We start from the raw sequence: 14,155 nt of genomic DNA, 5'->3' as shown, positions 1-14,155 counted from the left end.
ATGTCTTATTACATTTTAAATATTGGTATGGGATATTTGTACTCTACGAACTCGATGTGTTCCCTGCACTTTTTACACACACACACACACAGAGAGAGAGAGAGAGAGAGAGACAGACAGAGAGAGAAACACTGTATATTTTTACTTTCCAACTTGAAATATTACAAAATTTTCTGGTTTCCGAAAGCTAAATTGGAACAATGATAATTTGTTGCTTTCTACCTTCCCTCTACAGGAATTGAATTTTACAGCTGAATGTGCAGTTAAATATACTGGAAAATTTTCCACCAAACATCACTATACATAATATCCAAAATTGTCCGGATAATGAACATTTTTTTCACTTGTTTTTACATAGTGATGAAAATTTTCCGATTCATGAAAATTCCTTTCACTTGCTTCTACAGAACAATAAAACTTTCCGATTTAGAGGGTTTTTTTTTTTTTTACTTTTTGCTTCAAAATGATGAAAATTTTCCGACTCATAAAAAGTTCTTCACTTTTTCCATACAAGACAAAAATTACTTCGATTCTTGAAAAATTGTTTCACTTGTTCCTACATACTACAGAAAATTGTCTGAGCCATGACAATTTTCAGATTCTTTAAACTATCTTTCACTTTTTAACACTTCTATACATGAATTAAATCCATTTTATGAATACTGAGGGATTGTTACTTGATCACTGACATTTATTAAGACCGGAAAATTTTCCGGAAAAATATAGAAGAAAATTTTCCACCTCACATCACGGCAAAACAACGATGTAGGAATAAGTGGAGTATGTTTTTGTGAATCGGAAAATTTTCATCACTGGTTACAGGTGAGCGCTAGAGGCAAGAAATCAAGATCCGAAGGGGAAATCTGTTAGAACTTTTATGGCACCTTCAATAAATTTTGATGCGACGGAACAATTAGCTCATAGATTGGAGAAAGTGTAAGCTGTCGCCCTCCCCCCCCCCCCCGTGCTCGAATGTTTGACAACAGAAATTATCTAATCACTTATGCATGAAAATTCTCCTCATGAGTCTGACTTCTTGAATTTTCCATGCCATACTCAGGAAGTTGAAAGTTGTGTCGAAGTTGTCAAGGAGTCTGCAGGAAAAGACTACGGACAAGGAAATATAGACGGCTACATTAAGGCGAGCAACTTTGGTCTCGGTAGTCACAATGCCAAAATCTGATTTTTAATAATCTAAATTTAAGGCAACATCCTTGACTAAATCAACATAATTAGCACACCCTAATAGATAGGAAAGTTGGGAAGGATATGGATGGGATTCGCATTGCGGCCACATCCTCGTGGAGCGTTATGGGCCATTTAATGTGAAAAACGTTGAGATATGGGCGAAGAGCTGCAAAATCATTATGAAAATTTATAAAATCACTCATATTAACGACTTAATAAAAACATGACTTCACACAACTAAAATAAAAAAGTAATCTGTATATTTCTTGCGTAAAGCTAACTTGGTGTTTTTAATCATTTTTTAAACTTTAGGCTGTTTGCGCGATCCAAAGTGTGATATTTTTGTTATTTTTCCATTGATTAGCATGGGAATACGCAAAATTTTGAGCCCTATTAGAATTCGATATTCGAAAGTTTTATTTTTTCGCCTTACAAGTGTAATTAATAGAGAAGTGCAAGTTTAATAATAATAATTATTATTGTACTTTACAAATAATCCACCCATTTAATTTTTCTCTTATCATTTTTTAAATTGTAGAATGTATGCTTGGTGTGTTTACATTCCTGAACTAATCCATTATTGAGCTCCCTATCATAAAACATTTTTACTTTCTCTCTTATATATGTTTACCATCTTCTTTTTAGCTTTTACTCTTGAAATTTCCCGAATTGAAGTTCCATAGTAGCGCTCCCTTAGCTGTACACTTGTTTTTTAAGCCCTAATATGTTTACAATGCCCTGAATTATGTAAAAGTTAAGAATCAAAATTAACACTAGAAGTGAGACAGGAGGGCAAGTGCCCTTCCGCGGTGACTACACCTGCACCCTCAAACATGCTATATTGCAACGTAGGCCAAGTAATATAAATCTATTCACTTAGATATACAAAGATTTGCTACTCCAAAAATGTTCTGTTCCTCTTCCAAGAGTTACACCTGGCATCATCACCCTTCAGTAAGTTTCTGTATTAATTTCCTCTGGATTTTAAATATTTTTCACTGAATGTTTTACAGATTAAGGAATAATTATTGTAACTCAATGAAGCAGTTGATGTAACTCAATGCAGTAGCTTTTTCTCTTTTTATTGCAGGTAATCTGAAAGATGTTGACACTACAATAACGAATAGACGTCTTAACATGGAGACTCAATGAACTGCTCTTTGTTGAGGACCGAGAACGGTATCATAGAGAAGGCCCAACAAGAACAACGATTAGAGGTTTGGTCAATAATTTCAAACGAACTGGGGTTGTTCGTGACGAGAAACGTTCTAAGTGGCCATCGACGTTGCAGGAAACTGTGAAAACCATATGACAGGCGTTCGTGCAGAGTCCGAAAGCGTCAGCACGTCTTCTAAGTGTGGAAAACGTCATTCCAAAGTCCACTGTGTAGCAAACCTTGCGCTTGGTACAAAAGAAAGGAACTTCTTACATCCAGGTGCTTCATTATCTTGAACCTGAGGATTATGCGGCACGCATGGCCACGTGCTAGATTTAATTAAAGTAATCAGCAATGAAAATTTGCTGGCACATATCCTGTTCCGTGATGAGGCTATTTTATACATGTGGCCTCATCTATCGCAACAACATGAGGTTATAAACTGAAGAACAACCAAACATTGTTACGGAATTCCAATGTAAGTCTTCCAAGTTCAGTGTTGGGAAGGAACGTAACGCAAGTAACGCGTTACTTGTAACGCGTTACTTTTTAAGTAACGTTTCCTAGTAACGCGTTACATTTTTTCCAAAGTAACTGTAACGGTAACGCGTTACAAATTTTTAAGTAACGTACCTAGTTTGCGTTACTTTTTTCGCGTTACATTTCGGATGAGCAACTACAATATATGTATATTTTTTTCAGAAACAAATGTTTCTTTCCTGTAAGTGAATTTCTCAGAATGAAACAATCGACTATGAACTACGTATGTCAGTGACCAACAGTCACCGACACATAGAGAAACAGATAAGTTCGTAGTGCCACTTGCTGTTTTTGGAACATGAGGACAGCCTCAGGGAAATCACGTGTACTGATTGAAAGCACCTGGAAGATTTTGTCGTACATTTTGACAGCTCCAAATCAATGCATTTAGTGAGTGAACACGGAGTGCAATGATACCGGTAGTCTATTTTACTTTGATTGGTGTTGTTTTTATAAAGATGGAGAACGAAAATATTTTGCCGTTCGAACATTTGAAGGAATACTTTTTTCTTAAGAGCTGAGGATGATGGTGGACAGAATTTAAAAGTAAAGTGTCTGAAGTGCCCTGGCGGAAAGAATTTATCAACAACTAGGGTGCCATAATTAATTATTTACAGTAAGGGGTTAATATGAATAAACTGTGTTCTGATGAGCAGACCTACTTTATTACTAGAAAATAGTTTGCTGATGGTTTGTAATATTGGAGTTCTTTCAGATCAGTTTGCTTATCCTAGAGTCCCGTTGATTATAGTGTAGTGTAATGTTTCTCTATATTCTGTATTTTTAATTTTACCTAACAACATTTTTATTATTGTATAATTAGTTTAGCAGAATAATAATAAGCAACCATTTTTTCTAACGCATAAGGTAGAGCACGAGTCAAGCTAAAACTCGACTCGACTCGAATTCAAGTCGAGCTTCGAGTCAATTCAAGGGTAATATTCTCGAGTCGAGTTCCGAGCCGATTCAGTTTTTCGCGTCGAGTTTCGAGTCCAGTCAAGTTTGATAAATGGCTTGTTCATTTTAAGTCGTCTTGAAATCATGGCTTGACTACACTGAAAAACGAAAACCATGAGAAATGTAAGCTAAACAGTAATATGGAATATTTTTAGTGTTGCTCACGAGAGGGGGACACTGCTCGCATCTCGTCTCGTCTCGATAGCGAAACCACAAGAGATTTTTTATAACAAGCTCAGCTCAGCTCGGCTCAACTGAGAAGATGGCTCGAGCCGGCTCACTTGGGGTGAACCATCGGCTCGAGCTGGCTTGGTAGGGATGAGCCATTTACTTGGTTTGGCTCAACTGAGCCGATGGCTCTAGTCGAGTCGGTTTTCTGAGCTGTTGGTTTGGCTCACTTCTCGGTTCGAGTCGATAGTGAATGAGCTGTGAGCCAAGCTGCTCGAGTCGTTGACAATTCTAAAATCAGGCCGAGCAGTTTTGGAGATATTTGGCCAGTGCCCTATAACTTTTAACAGTGTTTGGCTCGAGCTCGAATACTCAACCTAGACCCTCAACCCAAATTCAGAATCTCGTGAACAATGTCCTTGACTCCTCGATTTCATGACTACCGAGGTTGGCAATCAACTAGTTTTTTAGTATTCAAATACAAACCGCCTATCTTTCATTTTTATATACAGTGTTCTTATAATAATAATAATAATAATAATAATAATAATAATAATAATAATAATAATAATAATAATAATAATAATAATAATAATAATAAACAAAACTCGCTCGAACTCGCTTGTGCCCATCCCTACGAGTAACGCAGTATGGCATTTATCAATGTTACGTTATATGAAAATGTTAGTATATAAAGTAAAAATTTGTCCTTGCATTTACATAAGGCGATTCAGGACGTGCAATAATAATAATAATAATAATAATAATAATAATAATAATAATAATAATAATAATAGCGGTAGTAATAGTAGTACAGAAAATTGAAGTCATATTTTTTTACATTTTTTAAAGTTTCGGACCTAAAAGTAACGCGTTAGTAACGCGTTACTTTCGAAGTAAAGTAACAGTTACTTTTTGGGAGCAAGTAACGCGTTACTAACGCGTTACATTTTAAGAGAAAGTAAAGTAACTTGTAACGAGTTACATTTTTACAAGTAACTTACCCAACACTGTCCAAGTTGAACATGTAGTTAGGCATAACCCAACAGTGCATTTACAGCCCATTCTTCTTTGCTGAAGCAAGAATTACGGCAAAATCGTATCTGGACATGCTTCAGCAACTCCTATAATTCCAGTTGTTATCCGACAATATTCTGAATTTGGTGGTGTTTCAATAAGATAGCACTCCGTCGTACTTTCCGCACATTGTTCAAGATTACCTCTACGAAAAGTTTGCAGAACGTTTGATTGGACGATGTTCACCACGAGGCCCTTCGACTTATTTATATGGAGTCAGATCAAGAGTCAGGTGTACAAGGTGAATATTAGAGATTTGACACACCTACATGAACGCATTTCGTCATCAGCACATACAATTACTCCAGCAATGTTGCAACGTGTGTTCAGATGCACCGTGTATTCAACGCGGAGAGATGGTAACTCTGCTGTCCGCTATCACGTATACACCACGTAGAGAAGTTTGGTTTATATACCGTGATATTTTGTCAATTAATATTGAAACCGAAAGTGGTAGTAGCTTCTACAACTTTCGGTTGTAATGCGTTAAAACCTGAAATGATTGATTTCTGACACTTCCGGTATGAATAGGGCATCAACAAAAAGTGGTATATATTCTTAGAACGCTAGATCGACTCCAATAAACCACTTCTCGCTAACAATGAACGTTTTTGCTCTATGTAGACCAAAATTGAAACCGAAAGTTGTAGTGGATTTCTATCACTTGTAGTTTGAGTAGAAAGTAAAGGATGGACGCGAAATGTATTCTTGAAACCCTTAATCGTTTCCGGGAAACCGCGTATCGATATAGCTATCAACAAAATAGCCGGTAATGGTTGATTTCTACCACTGTCGGTTTGAATATCGCCTGTATCAACGAAATCTTTGCCTAACTCCTGACTCTTGTAGTAGTTTCCGTTTTCTACATTAGGAGCAAATTTTAAATATAAAACACTTTTTTATGATTACATATCGTCTCTTAAAATAAAAAAATAAATATTTTTTGCTTTCACATTAAAATATTACAAATAAATCATATTTCACGTTACCAGTATATGCTAATACAAATTTGACGAATAGGCATTGAATTTTTTTTCCAAGAATGTCAACTGATAAGATAAAGAGAAAAGAAAGTTAACCAAACTTACATAACATTAACTAACTTAAAATGAGTTGAATTCCAGTTTAGCGTCCCTTTCAGCAGCGAGTATATGTGAGACGTGGACCTACTGATTAACGTGGAATCCGAACCACATGAGCTCCCGCCGGGAAAAAATAACTTAAAAATAGGACACTCAAAGAAAAAGAAACATCTGGCAGAAATACTCTTTTAAGAACCAAAGTCATTACTACATGATATTATATTATTATTAATACTACTATTACTCCAGTTACCTGCGGTAGACTGAATTTCTGAAGGCGAATATCTACTTCTATATACTTCAGTCCACTCCAGAAGGAAACTAGATCCTCTCATGGGCCTATTAATAGACATAACTACGAAAACCGTATTTCCCTGAGACGTAACTGGATCAGGAAGAACTGTTCCACAAGTTTTCAGAAGTTGGAGTCCTGTTTCATCATATCCATCATATATCTAAAATACAGAACACAACAGTAATTATTTCTCATTACACACTTTCGCGAAGATTTTGTGGCATGAAATACGCATGTTTAGACTGATAGGTCAAACATAATGGTTTAATTAAAAATCACTAGATGTTGCCTCCTAGCACGTACATATTTTGCATTTACGTGCATACTGCCACATGGTATTACGTACCATATGTCGTACTAGAGGTGCTCCTTTCATCAAAATTGGGTACCTTATTTTATTTTTGTGAGAGAAGAGCGCCTGTATATTTTCAGCTACTCATATCGAGACTTTGAAAATTAGTATTCCGTCCTCGCTTATGGTGTGTCTCACACGAGATGCTGCTTTTGCTTGCTTCAGTGTGCATTCTGCTGTTCAGACTTCATGAAAAACATGGCACATCAGGCTTGCCAACCATACGATAATTTAAGCCTTAATGCTATATACGATAATACCCTTGCGATAACAGGCGAATATACGATAGTTTTAGAACACACTGTTTTTGCAGTTTTTGAATGTGCAAATAAATTATAGATGTGTATTAAGTAATTATGAAACATACATAGTGAGGTTTTTAACAGTCATTCCCGCTAATGTAAACCAATAACGATTTCAAACTTGGCATGTGGCGTCCCTGCATACATTCTTGAAATTCAATTACATTTACGAGAAGGTGGAAATATTGTTGTTCACAGTAGTGTTAGTAAGGATATAAAACATTCTGAGGACAGTGAGGCCAATTTGGAGTTCGATACTGAAGATTAGTCGATAATTTTATTATATATTATTGCTATTATTAGTAGTACTATACTTGTTTCTATGAAGTATCATGTGGATGACGAATATAAGACAATTAGTCCAGTAAAGATAGGATTGAGAAAGGAACAAATTAGTAACAAGCTGAAAATTGGTATGGAAGTAGGGGGATGTGTCAGGAATAACATACTAAAAGTCCCCTAAAATCCCACTGTAGCTTTTCCCGCAATTTTGAAAAATGTCCGCCATCTTTAGATGACGACAAGGAATTTATGGAAATCGTCATTCTTTACGTTTATTCTTCTAGCCACCGTTCTAATTATCACAAAGCCATGAATCATATATAGTTGGAAAGCTTGAAAGACAGAGAATCTAAGTAAATAACATATATGCCCATCGTGCTAAATTTCTAGAAGAAGAGGAAGAAGAAAACAGCTTTTTTATTTAAAAAAAGATATTTTCAGAAATCATGAGAAGTTTGCAACACTGACAGTTATTGGACACCAACAAAACATCACCAAAAGATATCCTTGATATTTATCTCAATCATAGCCAACAATGACACAAATCGGTGCAATACAAGCCGAGAAAAAAATATAACTTATGTTACTTTCTGACCTCTTTGTACAAAAGTGCATAAGGTGACATACACTTTCACGGTTCTAGTCAGCTTCTTTTATCACATAGGGCCAATAGTTATATATCATTAAAAATCGTAAGAAACGTAAATTCGAACAAGGTAGCACTTATACTAATCAACCCCAAATTTCTGGAAGAAGCGCAAAACCCAAAATTACGGGACAAAACGTGATTTTCGCATAAATTCTTTAAAACTTGCGACACTGACAATTATTGTGTGTTAACAAAACTCAGCCACCGTTTTCACTATCATCATTATTAATTTACTTTTAAAATAGCCAACGTTTTTCCCAATGGAGTAAGCTTTTATGATATATAGTGTTACATCACTTAAATATAGCACAAAAATCATTAATTGACAGCATTAGAAAGTAGCAGAAATTGGTAGTCTCCTATTCATAGGAAAATCGTAATTCACACACTTAAAATCACTCTCAACTACAATAGTCATTTGAATGTAATTTTTTAAAAATGTCTTGTTTAAACTAGAATGCAATTTTCCTCCTAGTATCCTTCAAATCAACTTAGTATTTACATTAGACGTTAGTATGCACTTTAAGAACATTTTTGTAACTAGTCAATTCGGACTTATTTTATTAGAAATCAATGAGGTTATCATTATCTCGTTCACCTCTATGGTCTTCATCATTTGGTTTTGCATTCATACATCCAATTCCTCCCTCGACACTGACATAAATTAGAGCACACAATTCCTGCTTTCCGGCAACCGTACATACTTTTACAGCCCTTTTTACAGTTACAGGATATTACACGGAGCGGGTTCCTTGGTCATTCTCGCTGGTACGAGGATATTTCCTAACGTTGTCCATTTATATTCAGTCGCTCGCATATCATTGAGCAATACGTGGGTTCAAAAAACGTACACTGTCAAAGAATGAATGGAATATACCACTTTTAACGTACACACGCAAAGGTAATGGCCTTTCGGATTTAATCATTGAATATATAAGATACCTTCGTGTTCTGAATATCCTAACTGAAATCCACCTTCTGTATGATGTAGCATGGATGATTCTCAAGTGGTTGAAGACACTAACTTGCCCGAATTGGAATGAATTTATGCAGCTGGTGACAAGCAACAACCATAAGTATCAAACATATTAAGTAGTAATTCAACCTCTTATCAATCTTCAACCAATAAGCATGGATGGTGTATACTCGGCGCTTATGTTTGCCAGCAAAGAATGTGCAGAAAATAAGCAAAAGAGCGTGCTTAGTCACGTTGGATCAACCTTTGTACTCTAAAGCATGTGACATTGTAGCAGCATGTAGAAATTCTGGTGAATTACCGTCAGTGGTTGTTAGACTTCGGGGGTTTTCACTCTATAATGTCATTTATGGAAACAGTTGCATATATAATGAAAGGTAATGGCATTGAAGAACTTTGGTCTTGTGTGTATGCTAGTAACTCCATGCCACAGATAAAGCCAGGCCATTCTTATTGCTCGTGCTTTGCGAGCTCATTTTTTTAAACACAGCACGGCCCTTAGCAATTGCAATATATACTGTTTAATTAATGAATCAGACGGCACTGAGGAGTTTGTTTGTATTCCTCTGATGACTGAAGAAGATATCGATACTGATGTAGTTGTTCAACATTCATAGTCAATCAAGATTGCAAATCACCTGAAGTTATTCATTGACGCTGCTGCAGAAACAAGCCGTATCTCTAAGCTATTCGCTCTGTACTTTCAGCTTGTAGAAATTATGCGTCTTTTAATTCGAAAGAACTGGAGACTTGAATCTTAATCTTCACTGCATGTAAGAAATGTTACCATACTTCTATGCAGCTGAGCATCTTTTGTATGCCAAATACGCACATCTGTACTTACAAGAAATATTGCGGTTGGAGGATAAAATGAATCTTCATCAGTTCCAGCTATTTGCAGGAGACGGTTACTTCACTATTCGTAGAAAAGATAAATTTTGGAGTGGTACATTGTCTGATATGACGATTGAGCAGGTTTTAGCGAGAGCAATGAAGAGCAGCGGTGGATTGACCCATGGGAGGCATGACTGAAAATATAATATCTAGGTGTATGTCAAGTATGCCAGCAGCGTGCCACTTACGAGAATGTCTTGAAAAATTATTAAACAAAGATAGGCATGAACTTCACACTGGTCGGCATGTGGACCTGTACCAAAGCAGTCAATCGCATGATATATTACATCTAAAGAAGTTCTTACGTTGGTTTTGCCAGCATTCTCCATTCCCTTCATATCCGGAGCTCGCGTCCCTAAACACTGGCATGGTGGGTAATGAAATGGTCAACTGATAAATCTAAGGAAATCGGATTGGCTGCTATGGAAGGAATGTTTGGATGGACTTTGGGAAATGTGAAACTTAAACAAAAAGATAAAGTCATCCCACTATCCGTAATGCACAATGTAGTGCGTATCCGTGATGAGCTACTGGCTGTAAACACCATACTTCAACTGAATCATATGAGTAGAAGTCCGAAAAAGAACTCCAGCAGTGTTTTGCTTACCAGCTTGCACCCTATTCACTTTCTTCACAGATATGTCTATGAGAAAAACGAAAAAGTCCGCTTTGTACGACATGTTTGAATATCGGACAAATTTTAAAACTCAAATTAAAAACACTGTGTATGTTATAGATCGAAGCTTGCTTCTACATCATGTTGTTTGGCCACAACATGAAACATACCTTGACGTGTACAACTCGTATGTGTCCTATGTACTCACAAACTCAGGAACGAAAGCAACAATTATTTTTTATGGGCATTGCACTGAAAACTGTACAAAAGCCGCTGAGCGGGAGCAACGTGAGTCAAAGGTTCAATCAGCTTTGGTGTTATTCACAAATGTGTTGATGGTTTAGTCAGCTTTGGAGTTGATGGTTCATTTGACACAAGCTGGAATTCAAACCCAGCATGCAAGGAGTGATGCTGACGCACTTATAGCTAAAACTGCTGTAACCAAGTCTTTAAATCCTTGTAGGCACGTCGTAGTAATGGCGAGGATGTTGACATTTTAATCATTTTGCTTGAACAAGGTAATAATCAGTACGACATCACATTTCGAAATAATCAGTACGACATTGGGCGTGTACAAGACGTGAGTAAAGAATTTAGTACTAAGAAGTTGTACGATACACAGACAAATATATTAACTGTTTTGCTCAGTTACCATGCTTTAACTGGATGCGACACATCATGTGGTTTGTATCTACAGGAAAAGAAAAAGCCATTGCGATTACTTCAAAAAACGGGAAGATTTATGCCGATCACTTGAAGTTTTGAACCATGATAATGCTAGTGTACAATCTATGAAGCTGGCACATCATTTCTACTAACACACTACGATTATCCAGCAATAGCAACCTTACTGGATGAATTCCAGTATCATTCATACATCCTTGCAGTAAGTCGCTCCCAATTCAGAACGAAATGCAATTGGAAAAACTGCCACCCACCGGTGATGCTGCGAAACACCATATCATCAGGTTCAATAGTACCGTGGAAATGATTTGCGAGCGACTGAATATGGATGGACATTAGGAGGTATTCTCGTACCAGCAAGAATGACCAAGGAACCCGCTCCGTGTAATATCCTCTAACTGTAAAAAGGGCTGTGAAAGTATGTACGGTTGTCGGAAAGCAGGAATTGTGTGCTCTAATTTATGTCAGTGTCGAGGAATTGGATGTACGAATGCAAAATCAAATGATGAAGACCATAGAGCTGAACGAGATAATGTTAACCTCATTGATTTCTAATAAAATAAGTCCGAATGGACTAGTTACAAAAATGTTCTTAAAGTGCATACTAACGTCTAATGTAAATATTAAGTTGATTTGAAGAATACTAGGAGGAAAATTGCATTCTAGTTTAAACAAGACATTTTTAAAAATTACATTCAAATGACTATTGTAGTTGAGAGTGATTTTAAGTGTGTGAATTACGATTTTCCTATGAATAGGAGACTACCAATTTCTGCTACTTTCTAATACTCTCAATAAATGATTTTTGTGCTATATTTAAGTGATGTAACACTATATATCATAAAAGCTTACTCCATTGGGAAAAACGTTGGCCATTTTAAAAGTAAATTAATAATGACGATAGTGAAAACGGTGGCTGAGTTTTGTTAACACACAATAATTGTCAGTGTTGCAAGGTTTGAAGAATTTATGCGAAAATCACGTTTTGTCCCGAACTTTTGGGTTTTGCGCTTCTGCCACAAATTGGGCTTGATTAGTATAAGTGTTACCTCGTTCGACTTTACGTTTCTTAAGATTTCTAATGATCTAAGATTTCCTCGTATATAACTCTTGGTCCTATGTAATAAAAGAAGCTGACTAGAACCGTAAAAGTGTATGTCACCTTATGCACTTTTGTACAAAGAGGTCAGAAAGTAACATAAGTTATATTTTTTTCTCGGCTTGTATTGCACCGATTTGTGTCATCGTTGGCTATGATTGAGATAAATATCAAGGATATCTTTTGGTGGTGTTTCGTTGGTGTCCAATAACTGTCAGTGTTGCAAACTTCTCATGATTTCTGAAAATATCTTTTTTTAAATAAAAAAGCTGTTTTCTTCTTCCTCTTCTTCTAGAAATTTAGCACGATGGGCATATATGTTATTTACTTAGATTATCCGTCTTTCAGACTTTCCAACTATATATGATTCATGGCTTTGTGATAATTAGAACGGTGGCTAGAAGAATAAACATAAAGAATGACGATTTCCATAAATTCCTTGTCGTCATCTAAAGATGGCGGACATTTTTCAAAATTGCGGGAAAAGCTACAGTGGGATTTTAGGGGACTTTTAGTATGTTATTCCTGACACATCCCCCTACTACCATACCAATTTTCAGCTTGTTACTAATTTGTTCCTTTCTTGGCAGAAAAATGGGCTATCTTTACTGGACTAAATATGAAATACGAAAATCGATAATTTTGTTCTCTGAGGTTGGTAACTATGTTTTACATTCAAGTCAGAAGACAGAGTATGAACAATCCGAGCAGTTTTCTTATTTATTCGAGTGTGATGGTTGAATTAGCTGCTTAATAACAGTCTATGACCCAAAATACTAGCATCTATTTACTCTCTCAAGTCTGAAGCAAAAGAAGTTTAACGGAAATTCTTCTGCACAACGGGAACCAATTAGCTCATTCGAAATTATTTTAAAAAACCTTTGTATACTTTTTATTCTGTATTAGTAAAAATCAAATACAGTAAACATAAATGGTATATGTTCTGTAATCTTGGCGGTGTGTGCAATTTTATTTATCCAATAAGGACGGTATATTAAATTCTCACATTTCTTGTGCAAATAGGACAGTAAAGCATATGAAAAAAGTAGATAGTTTGAGCTGACCCAAAAGAAACTCTTCAGTACCAGAAAGGAAAAAAATAGTGCATTCAACATTAGCCTCTAGAATGTTCTGTTATCTCTTTTACATATTAAGGTAGGAATAACGAAATAACTTCTCAAAGCATTAGAGAAAGATTTTCACTTCAAACATTTTCCTCATTGTCCAACACAAAGTTAAGGAGAATATTTTGATGACCTGTAAACTTCAGAAATGAACAAATGAAGTTTCAAATGTGGAACTCGTTTAACCATGTTGCTAGCGATTTGTTGGGCAATACAATCAATGGATGATATCGAAACATAAAAATCGTACGTGAAGACGAAAAGGTTTGCGGAAGACCGTGGAGCATGGAAGCTTCTCAGTTGCAGCAAGGAACTTGCCAATAATATCAGAATACTTATAATGATAATGATGATAACCAAGCATGATTAAAATAAATAGTGAACACCATGCTCGGAAAACAAATAGATGCCCTCGGATGTCATACGATCTTGAACTTACATACTCCACTCTCCACTCTAGCCCGGAATACTTTATACTAAACTTAAGTACACTGAGCGAATACAGAGAGAGTGCGTGTGTACGTATGGTTCCAGCAAGCCTTTAAGGAGATGGAAACAAAGTATCCGAGTCTATTAAACATGTCCATGATGGTAGATTACTGCTGGTGTCTATTGCGAGATAACCTGCGTGGATACCACAAGCGCAAGTCGACATAGCATACGTCTTCAAATAAACGACGGAGTAGATAAATTGTATTTGGTGAGTTTCAAACA

General features: G+C 36.2%; 1 protein-coding gene across 1 annotated transcript in view; it reads right to left on the bottom strand.

The window, feature by feature from the left end:
- Nucleotides 1-14,155, bottom strand: part of LOC145683884 (cubilin-like) — a 1,291,374-nt gene that overhangs the window by 553,619 nt on the left and 723,600 nt on the right. The window contains exon 39 of the mRNA XM_081755522.1: nucleotides 6,422-6,623. Coding sequence (XP_081611648.1) covers nucleotides 6,422-6,623 — 202 coding nt within the window. The remainder of the gene's footprint in view (nucleotides 1-6,421; nucleotides 6,624-14,155) is intronic.

This window comes from Thermobia domestica, chromosome 4 (assembly GCF_964235325.1).
Source record: "Thermobia domestica chromosome 4, izTheDome1.hap1.1, whole genome shotgun sequence".
In the NCBI taxonomy this organism is placed as follows: domain Eukaryota; kingdom Metazoa; phylum Arthropoda; class Insecta; order Zygentoma; family Lepismatidae; genus Thermobia; species Thermobia domestica.
Note: the sequence above shows the minus strand (reverse complement) of the source record. Positions and strands in the feature narration are given on the sequence as shown.